The sequence below is a fragment of the Haliotis rubra genome, unplaced genomic scaffold, assembly GCF_003918875.1.
Source record: "Haliotis rubra isolate DU_JTF1 unplaced genomic scaffold, ASM391887v1 Scf1408, whole genome shotgun sequence".
Taxonomy (NCBI): domain Eukaryota; kingdom Metazoa; phylum Mollusca; class Gastropoda; order Lepetellida; family Haliotidae; genus Haliotis; species Haliotis rubra.
In genome coordinates, this window is record NW_025765346.1 from 155,598 (window position 1) to 166,873 (window position 11,276).

The 11,276-nt window shown below is 39.4% G+C and overlaps 1 protein-coding gene across 1 annotated transcript; it reads right to left on the reverse strand.

Moving 5' to 3' along the window:
* Positions 1–1,471: 1,471 nt before the first annotated feature.
* On the reverse strand, positions 1,472–8,226 carry LOC124268965. Its single transcript, XM_046703990.1, has 3 exons — positions 7,771–8,226; positions 2,523–2,648; positions 1,472–1,929 (listed from the first exon to the last, which is right to left on the reverse strand). The coding sequence occupies exons 1-3, from the start codon at positions 8,099–8,101 to the stop codon at positions 1,658–1,660; spliced, it is 729 nt and encodes a 242-aa protein (XP_046559946.1). The 5' UTR covers positions 8,102–8,226; the 3' UTR covers positions 1,472–1,657.
* Between the last annotated feature and the right edge of the window lie 3,050 nt (positions 8,227–11,276).

Below are 11,276 nucleotides of genomic sequence, written 5' to 3' on the forward strand. Positions count from 1 at the left end.
CATCGACATAAACATTACTTCTGTCATGATAGCTAATTTTCAGTCCCATGTAAGAAATACCTATGGTATAGAAAACATATCACATACAGAACCGTGTATATAAGCATTACGAATCTATTTTGTGATACCGAATATATCAGGTTTTTGTGCGTGGTACAATGCCAAGTGGTGAAGGGCGGCGGGGTAGCCTAGTGGTTAAAGTGTTCGTTCGTCACGCCGAGGATCCGGTTCGATTCCGGTACAACACCTATCTATTCTGTCCAAACTGGAGCACTCCACTCACGCAGAAGCAGACCAAACAAAACACACACATACACGTGCACGTATGGGAAGGTAAATATAGTGAACTGCTTAACACAAGGATATTTACTGGTTTAAACATATTTCATTTATATGAATAATGAACAGGATTGGGAAACAAACCAAGGCTTATCTTAATTCCGCAACAATATCAAAGCATTGATTACATAATCGATGTTTGTGTGTTTGTGACATATCAACACTAAGACACAGAAATAATCAAGTGACATTGAATTTGATCAAATGAAATAAATTCGTTCACAGCTGGTTTACAGTTAAGTAGTACATTCCATTTCGGTATATTACTTCTTAAATCTTAGATCGGCAAGAATAAAACAATGAACAAATTAAACAATTCGCTAATCCAGCTATCCATTTCAACCCACATGACATGACCCAAGTTGTCCTCGAATATTGACTCGTCACGCTGTCAGCGTTAACCTGTCAAGTGATGAGTATTGACTTACTGTTACAAAACACGAAGACGCCTGGTACTAACGACTTACAGTTCTAGGTTAATGTAAAGATACAGAGATAGGGTGAAGGGTTGTATAAACTGACTGACATAAGTGACTTTCGGTACAACAAAACGACTGATTACTGTTCTGTCTGTGAAAAAATTACCAGGAGATCAGGATCTTGCCGCCGGTTGGGTCTGGTCAGATCAGCCCAACACAGGGTTGGGTCCGCGGGTCCTTGTTTTCTGCATAATTACTTATTCATTGTACATATTTGTGATTGGTAACAAAGAGTGAGAGAGTGAGCTTAGTTTTACGTAGCATTTAGTGATATTCCAGCAAAATCACGCCGGTGTACACCAGAAATGGGCTTCACACAGTCTAAAAATATATAGAATCGAACCCTGATCTTAACAAGATGAGCGAACACATTAACCACTAGGCTACCCCGTCGCCCCTGGTAACAAAGATGCGTGACCACGTGTTGTCAGCTTGGGTTTCAGCAATCTGGTATGTAACTCCATAGCAGATGTTTTATATGTATTCCATAACTGAACTAATTACAATATTTTTCCCTGCACGTTCTCCTCATCAAAAGCAATTATTTGTATAGCATTGCGATGTTTGTTTGGAGTGAGTGAGTGGGTTTGGTTTTACGCAACATTTAGCAAAATTGTAGAAATGGTCTTCACACATTGTACCCAGGTGGGGAGTCAAACCCGGGTTTTCAGCGTGATGAGCGAACGCCTTTACTACTAGGCTATCCCATCGCCTCCATTGTTTCAAACTTAACTTATTTACAGTGTATGGTATATGGTCAACAACAAAGTGTAGCTTCTGATTAATGGTTTCAAGTAAACAATCGGAAATGGAATTTAGAGTAGTTTAACATGGTCGGATCAGGCTTTGCAATCTCTGGAAAACTGGGCCATAATTGTACGATCCGTTTCTATTCTGTAGTCTGATGCGGCAACAGTCAGGAGAGTTTGGGTGGTGAGGTCACATCTCCCGTCAGAGGCACGCCTATCAGCTGTCCTGCAGACAAAGGCGACATGATTGGTGCAGTGGTCCATGCACTGTTGTTCAGTCACCCCGGTGTAGGTAGCCATGTTGTTGTGGGCTATAAAGTAGCCACGTATTGTAGTGTAATGAGGACCGTACTCCGTACATGCTGCAAATAAATTAGCTAAGTTGTTTATTTCTGTAACATGATGTGGACGATGCTTAGTGTAAGTGTACTCAAAATGAAGTCAGATGAATGTCAATTAAAGACTAGTTGAAGGTTGATGATGACAGAATAGTCAGACAGACAGACATATTGCCCATATTACAAAAGGGTTTTAACAGGTGTATTCATGCTGGACACATTACAGGTATCTTGTCACGGGACGAGACAACAACAAAAAATCTCTCGTAAAATAACAACAGAGATGCTACACTAAACTATCACACAATATTTCAGCATATATACTGAAGATCTAATTATAATTTGTTGTATTTCTTATCCTAAAGACTTTTTATATGTGACAGAATAGTTTCCACATTGAACAGAAGCCCGCCAATAACTTTTGTTCACTCCCCAATAGTTTGATTCTTCTGCACAAGACAGTCGTCAAACCCGATTATGGTCTTTACACAGAAAACTCAGCAAGAAATATGGTACATGCACCAGGTCAGTATTTACGGAATTGAAATAAAAGGGATTTCCAAACACACTTAAAGCAAATCCTTTACAAATTAGAAGAAATATTATTTCATGCATACTCGAAACACAAGTCTTTTGTTGAGGTGAGAATGCCAGTCCAGGGTCACACATGCACTCTGAGTTGACACAGACGGAACTTGCCACGTAACAGTCTGCGTTGTTCTGACACGAAGATCCAATAAAGCCTTGAAAACAAATTAAAATGAAATCAACATTGAATGTATTTAAAAATATGAACCAATATCTATTGCATCGCGTAAGATATAAAGGTTAAAAAGAGTAACCTCATTAAAATATTGTCTTAAAAGAAGTTGAAAAATAGTAAGAGTATATAAAAAGAATAGGAGTCAAGATTACTGAAAACACTGAGGCAAAACCCATCAGTCGGCTCGATTTCTCGACACAAACCTAAGTTTTTACTCAACTGCATTAATTTTTAAAATATAAAAGCCCAAACAACTTACGTAATCTACAGATAAACGCAAATTGTCTATTCAGTTTGAGTTTAATATCGATTTCAGTTCATTCTGGGAATTCAGTTAATTTTCCTGCGTTTATTCAAAAGTGAGTAAAAACTCTAAATTCAGTCAAAACTCAGACTTAAGGTTGTTTCCAGAAATCGAGGCCATATGAACTAATTCCCAACATGTTGTATAATCATATACACCACTTGGCATAGTATATTATTTTTATTGCTTTGTTATGCCTGAGTAGATAAACTGATAATGAACTAAATGTGCCATTCTGTCAATTATTTATGCTCATCCGTGTCCCCTTGCTTCCACCAACCAGATCTCTTTACCGTAACAGATGTTGCAAACCTTGGACCTGATATTAACATAACATGAAAGGTCATAATGTTGCTGTAGTGTTAAACACAAGAATATGTTCAATGACAGGACAGCGTAAGGAAAGTCCTGCTTTTGTTTCATGAAGGTCATTGTGTTACCTACCAGTAAGAAAGCGTTTGAGCTGTCATTATATGTTGCTTACCAGTAAGGAAGCGTTTGAGCTGTCATTATATGTTGCCTACCAGTATGAAAGTGTTTGAGCTGTCATTATATGAAGCCTACCAGTAAGGAAGCGTTTGAGCTGTCATTATATGTTGCCTACCAGTAAGGAAGCGTTTGAGCTGTCATTACATGTTGCCTACCAGTATGAAAGCGTTTGAGCTGTCATTATATGAAGCCTACCAGTAAGGAAACGTTTGAGCTGTCATTATATGTTGCCTACCAGTATGAAAGTGTTTGAGCTGTCATTACATGTTGCCTTCCAGTAAGATAGCGTTTGAGCTGTCATTATATGTTGCTTACCAGTAAGGAAGCGTTTGAGCTGTCTTTATATGCTGCCTACCAGTATGAAAGTGTTTGAGCTGTCATTATATGAAGCCTACCAGTAAGGAAGCGTTTGAGCTGTCATTATATGTTGCCTACCAGTAAGGAAGCGTTTGAGCTGTCATTATATGTTGCCTACCAGTAAGGAAGCGTTTGAGCTGTCATTATATGTTGCCTACCAGTAAGGAAGCGTTTGAGCTGTCATTATATGTTGCCTACCAGTAAGGAAGCGTTTGAGCTGTCATTATATGTTGCCTACCAGTAAGGAAGCGTTTGAGCTGTCATTATATGAAGCCTACCAGTAAGGAAGCGTTTGAGCTGTCATTATATGTTGCCTACCAGTAAGGAAGCGTTTGAGCTGTCATTATATGTTGCCTACCAGTATGAAAGTGTTTGAGCTGTCATTATATGAAGCCTACCAGTAAGGAAGCGTTTGAGCTGTCATTATATGTTGCCTACCAGTAAGGAAGCGTTTGAGCTGTCATTATATGTTGCCTACCAGTATGAAAGTGTTTGAGATGTTGTCACCATATGAAGCGTTTGAGCTGTCACCAGCCTACCACCAGTAGGAAGCGTTTGAGCTGTCATTATATGTTGCCTACCAGTAAGGAAGCGTTTGAGCTGTCATTATATGTTGCCTACCAGTATGAAAGTGTTTGAGCTGTCATTATATTTTGCCTACCAGTATGAAAGTGTTTGAGCTGTCATTACATGTTGCCTACCAGTAAGATAGCGTTTGAGCTGTCATTATATGTTGCCTACCAGTAAGGAAGCGTTTGAGCTGTCATTATATGTTGCCTACCAGTATGAAAGTGTTTGAGCTGTCATTATATGAAGCCTACCAGTAAGGAAGCGTTTGAGCTGTCATTATATGTTGCCTACCAGTAAGGAAGCGTTTGAGCTGTCATTATATGTTGCCTACCAGTAAGGAAGCGTTTGAGCTGTCATTATATGTTGCCTACCAGTAAGGAAGCGTTTGAGCTGTCATTATATGTTGCCTACCAGTAAGGAAGCGTTTGAGCTGTCATTATATGTTGCCTACCAGTAAGGAAGCGTTTGAGCTGTCATTATATGAAGCCTACCAGTAAGGAAAGGAAGCGTTTGAGCTGTCATTATATGTTGCCTACCAGTATGAAAGTGTTTGAGCTGTCATTATATGAAGCCTACCAGTAAGGAAGCGTTTGAGCTGTCATTATATGTTGCCTACCAGTAAGGAAGCGTTTGAGCTGTCATTACATGTTGCCTACCAGTATGAAAGTGTTTGAGCTGTCATTATATGAAGCCTACCAGTAAGGAAGCGTTTGAGCTGTCATTATATGAAGCCTACCAGTAAGGAAGCGTTTGAGCTGTCATGTTGCCATATATGTTGCCTACCAGTATGGAAGTGTTTGAGCTGTCATTATATGTTGCCTACCAGTAAGAAAGCGTTTGAGCTGTCATTATATGTTGCCTACCAGTAAGGAAGCGTTTGAGCTGTCATTATATGTTGCCTACCAGTAAGGAAGCGTTTGAGCTGTCATTATATGTTGCCTACCAGTATGAAAGTGTTTGAGCTGTCATTATATGAAGCCTACCAGTAAGGAAGCGTTTGAGCTGTCATTATATGTTGCCTACCAGTAAGGAAGCGTTTGGGCTGTCATTATATGTTGCCTACCAGTAAGGAAGCGTTTGAGCTGTCATTATATGTTGCCTACCAGTATGAAAGTGTTTGAGCTGTCATTATATTTTGCCTACCAGTATGAAAGTGTTTGAGCTGTCATTATATGTTGCCTACCAGTAAGGAAGCGTTTGAGCTGTCATTATATGCTGCCTACCAGTATGAAAGTGTTTGAGCTGTCATTATATGAAGCCTACCAGTAAGGAAGCGTTTGAGCTGTCATTATATGTTGCCTACCAGTAAGGAAGCGTTTGAGCTGTCATTATATGTTGCCTACCAGTAAGAAAGCGTTTGAGCTGTCATTATATGTTGCCTACCAGTAAGATGGCGTTTGAGCTGTCATTATGTGTTGCCTACCAGTAAGGAAGCGTTTGAGCTGTCATTATCTGTTGCCTACCAGTAAGGAAGCGTTTGAGCTGTCATTATATGAAGCCTACCAGTATGAAAGCCTGCCAGTATGTTATCTTCTAGGAGATAACAATCTATTTTTAAGTATGTGCTGCAGAATTGGCAAATTGAATGAAAATGGGCGACGTGTCAAGCACACACAAAAATCCGAGTGACACTAAGTCTTTCTTCCGGACCAAACCTCAGGACATGGTGTCCTGGAAACAATCCAGTCCATGTAATGGCAAAGGATTCACCTTATTAGTACAAGACGGTTCCATCTCTTGTAACCTACTGCAGGCCTGCTGCTGAATCAGATTCCAACCAAAGAAAATGAACGACGCCGAGACAGTCTAACAAAGAGACTGCAGGAGAACAGAAAGTTGGCAACCAATATTTCCGTTGGGAAGTCTTGGATCAAGACATACAGAAAGTAAATCAGAGTCATCGCCTTGCTCAAACGCAGACTCGGTCGCAGTCAAACACATAGAATCGATTTTTGAGGCTAATTTCTCACATGGTAATCTCACGAACAAATAAATCACTTGAAGTAATGCAACATTGTCCAACCTGATACGTGTGCCTTCCACTGACCAGAGCACAAGCCAAGTTTGTTAACTGACACCGCACTATGGATCAATTGAGGCATTCTTTATGTATGTTGAATAAGAATAGATAAACATAATGAAATGGTAGAAAGGTTCCAAGGTCCGGACATAAAGGCATTATCTTGGCAAAGGCATTAATTGGCATCCGACTGTAATGGCTTCTGGGGGATGTGGACAGTATCCATTTGTTAAACAGTTCCGTGAAATGCATAAAATACTGGCTAAAACTATTACATATGACATCTAATAGACTTTCACACAAATGCCATTGAATCTGGATTCAGTTGGTGAACAGAACTGGACAAGTACATCTTTAGTTCAAGTCTGGGCACTCGTCACGATATGGCTGAAATATTGCCGACGTGACGTAAATATTAACTCACTCACTCAAGTCTGGGCATGAGTCTAGGCTATGCACATTGTTGGATGTTTAGTTATTTTTCGTAATCCTTTTTGAAGCCAGAATGAAAATATGTACAGCAGGAATGAATGAACACATACGTTAGCATCTATCAGAGATGAATATTATCCAAGTTTTAAGATAAGCCAAGAAGCAGAGAAATGTGTAATATACTCGCCCTTGTATACAGTTGCTACCGACTTTGCATGACCTTAGAAGACATGGTATTTCCGTATAAGGCATACTATTTATACAAGGAAATATCACAAAATTACACAATCTGAAATATTTCAAGCTCATGTGTCTATTTCTTTCAACACATACCAAAGATGTTATTCAGCACCCAGGAAAACAGTTTCTTGGGAGGGAAAGACTCATTTTACATTAGTCCCTTCGAGGATTTAATCTTTCATCTTTCAATGGTTATTTATAGGTACATGGCTAATTGCATGAACGGCATCGCCGTATTATGAGCTGTTTACGTCTTACCAATAATCGTGGAAGAAAAATACCGACAGTTGGTTTCATGCCATGTAATTGTTCATATTAAAAAAGAGTTTCAGTGTTACTGAATATGTTTCGAAGTGGCGATCCTGCCACAGACAGTATGTCATCAATGCTTCAAATATCACGAAAACAAAACATATGAAAAATATGTTTTGAAGTCCACGCACGTGTACCAGAAAAACAAAACACAAAAAAGACATTTTATAGGAGTCTACGTGTTTCAGAATAAGGTTAAAACAAGCAAACGTGTATCATAGTGACGTTGACTCTGTGTAATTGTTTGACGCGTATGTTACGTAAAAAAATTAAAATTAACTGAGGCCAGGTATCACATTCATCTCAATCACAACAAACGTAAATCATAAAGATGTATGATAGGCTGACACAAGGTATGTATTTGATAAAATAAATTACCTTTCTCTTTTGAATACAACTTATATCCCGGGGCTGATTCACTTGTTGAGTTCCCGTTAAAGGCGACTGCGTAGCCTCTACAGACTGATCCTCCTGAGTTCACTTGAAAGGTAACGCAGGCTTTCTCTTGGAGACAGAAGGTGGCACATTCATTTCTATTCACTGATGATTTTGTCCACAACAACCATCTTGAAAACAACTGATTGTCAAACGTCATGACATGAGTGTATTTGACAATCTTGCACTCTGGAATGGCTTGAATTCTATCTTCCGAAAATCGCAGAAATAGAATCAGGATGAAAACGCCTTTTCTATCCATGTTAAGTGGCATAATTTTTTCAGCGTGTCCAAACAATCTACAAATGGAACACTGATCCGTTCAGATGGTGAACTACATGTAAGTCTCCAGACTCGAAGAACCATGCAGTGTTGTCAGAATTGATTCTACATATACAGACACGACCAAATGTCCCCATGGACATCACCTGCTTTGCTCTGGTGGTTTCTATTCATTTGTCTTTTATCCAGCACAGGATGGGTTTGTTTAATGTTTAAGTCTATGAAGAATCGCTATCTACATGGACAAAGGCAGCAAGAATTTACATGTAGTTATCATCTTGTAAAAATTGTAATCTGCAAAAATCCCTCACCAAACATCCCCATTTGTACACCATAAAGAAAGTATAGTATGTGGATGCCTATATTTTGTTTCTTGAACAGTTTCCTATGCTGCTCAACAAACTGTACTGAATGCAGTTAAGATATTCACACACACACACACACACACACACACACACACACAGAGTGAGAGGAAAGGAGAGAGAGAGAAAGAGAGAGAGATATTTAAAAATGCAAATAATTAAATAAACAAAAAACAAAATAAAAACCATGGAGACTCAGCTCAAAGTAGCAGAAATTACAGGTGATGAAGTTCGAACTGACCATATCAAGCTTTCAGACAGGCATTGCACTGTGCGCACATTCTCTGTATAAGACTTTTGATTATCATCTGAGGAATGTTGTAGATCACCCCAGGGAGATCACAGGGTTGTCTGGTTAAGACTCTACTAATTAGTCGGGCATAGAATGTGACATATTCATTACATTTCGTTGATGATTTGGCCATAACAACCATCTTGCAAACAGCAAATGGGCAAACGTCATGTCATGACGCTTGACAATCTAACACTTTGTATTGCTTGTGAGCGAGTTTGATTTCATACCACTTTCAGCAATACGTCCTCCGGCAATATCCCGGCGAGGGACACCAGAGATGGACTCTCCATATGGAGAATCGCACCCGGGACTTCAGCGTGACGAGTGGAAGCTTTAACCATTAGGCTACCCCACCACCATCACAGAGTTACTTCAGAATTGATTTTACAGATACACATGTAAACACGACCAAAGGTATTCCCATTGAGGCCTGCTTTCATCTTAATAGATAATTAAGTTGTTTAGTTGTATATTTTTGTACATATCAGCGCATGACATAAAACGTAGCTCAAGACCTCCTATTGTATAGGATAGCGGAAGTTTCAACACTACTGTTGATCAATTCCTTCATCTTGGAGGCTATGGTCAAACGCGGCACGAAATAAAAAAATATCATATCTGAGTGAGTGAGGAGGTTAGGACTTTTAGTCACATCGGCAGTATCACATCCACATCGTGACTGAAAACAAATTCGAGATTCATGTCACATAAACTCAGAGTGTAAAAACACTGTAGAAACAACGAGAACATCATAGATGTAAACCTAGCATGTAAATCTAAAACTATATACAAACCATTAAGTGTCATGCTACATATTGCTAACAATCGAAAATAAATTACCATACTAAGGACCCTGATTTAAAGTTTCAAAATGAGCCTCTACATATAAACTATGAACTGTCAAGGTTCTGAGGACAGATAAATATCGGGTTAGAATTGAGCAACCCTGTTTGTCGTAAGAATTGGTAAGAGGCGACTAACGGGATCGGGTGGTCAGACTCGCTGACTTGGTTGACACATGTCATCGTATCGGACTTGCGTAAATCGATGCTCATGCTGTGGATCACAGGATTGTATGATCCAGACTGATCTAGTGCGGCGTTAAAAGACAGAAAAAACCAAACAAACATGTCTTACAATTTCAAAAATTATTGCATCTTGGATAATTCCCACTAATGCGTTAAATTTGGAAATGACCTTACACCTGCCACAATGAAAGCATTACTGTAGTTTTGAACAAGAGTGATTAAACAACAAGATACCAAGATCCCTCATTGAAGAAAGAGCATGTCTAATTTTTCGGAAGCATGGGGAATGTAGACATCAAGCGTTTTAGAGCTGGAACAAATAGGGAATTACTCGACAGAAAAGGAACGTTCATTGTTAGAAAGTTGACGGGATCTCTCATGTCTCGTTGTCTTCAATAAAACATTTGGTTCGACAACACCAGTCCTCCAAACAAAGAAAACACAACGATCTTATGCACTGTTTTCAATTCCCACCAACACTGAGAAGATGTCGAGGGGCCTCCATGTTCAATCGTGTAAAGCCAGAGTTGTATTTCTTCGTCGCTTCTCTGCACTGTTTTAGACACGACGAAGTTGAAGGAAAAGAATAATGTATTGTGCCACATCTCTTGAGAATCAAAAAAATAAGGGACCTTCGTCTGTTGAGCATTGTGACATCTTCCGTTACTTTCATGAATACGTGAAACGTTATGGCATAAAACGTCTTGGCATACTAGACACTTTTGTTTTCATCTCTAGATGATTGATAAGTGACGTTGCCTGTGAATCCCTGTTCAAACACACTCAATAAGAGAATAGTTGAGCTTCTAAAACCTGTACTGCAGGCATGTATTGATCAATATTTCCTCTTATCGATTAAGATTGATGACGACTGTTTGTTCTTTAACGCTGCACTATCAAAGCTATATGGCGGCGGTCTGTAGTACAGACCATTGGTCCATGAAATTGGGTAACTGTGGCATGTGTCTACCAAGTCAGTGAGCCTGACCACCCGATCCCTTTATTCGCCTCTTACGGCATGATGCGTTCCAATCAAAATTAATAGTGCACGGTTTAGGAGAACTAGCAGAAGTGAAAGTAACTGTATCAATTTGACGTTCATGACTTATGAACATAGTCTCCATTTTTGCCTTCCTTCATGAACATAATCTGTAATTTTGTCACACAACCCTTCAGGACCTTTCACTGATCACTGGTTTGCTTGGTTCAGACTCGCTTATTTACAGACCGCAGACATCTGGAAATTGCTGAGTGTGGCTTTAAACAGCATCTAAACAAAGAAAATGACGAAAACAGGAAATCTCTGTGGGAACAATCCTCGATAATCTCCAGGATATACGTTACGATCACTCTCCACTATACCCTGGATGCATCCACGGCTTTGCCTGATGATTTTATTACCTCCCTTGGCTGGCTTTTTATCCAATCAGGTGTCTACGCTGGGAAGTTAAGCGAACTAATCACAACTCACTTTCGCTTTTT

What these genes read in the sequence shown, in the direction of transcription:
- LOC124268965 (XM_046703990.1), bottom strand. Translation starts at nt 8,101, where the DNA reads ATGCCACTTAACATGGATAGAAAAGGCGTTTTCATCCTGATTCTATTT. An exon ending in GTTGTATTCAAAAGAGAAAG is followed by an intron (nt 2,649 to 7,770) that starts GTAATTTATTTT and finishes TTTGTTTTCAAG; the next exon opens with GCTTTATTGGATCTTCGTGT. An exon ending in ACAAAAGACTTGTGTTTCGA is followed by an intron (nt 1,930 to 2,522) that starts GTATGCATGAAA and finishes ATTTATTTGCAG; the next exon opens with CATGTACGGAGTACGGTCCT.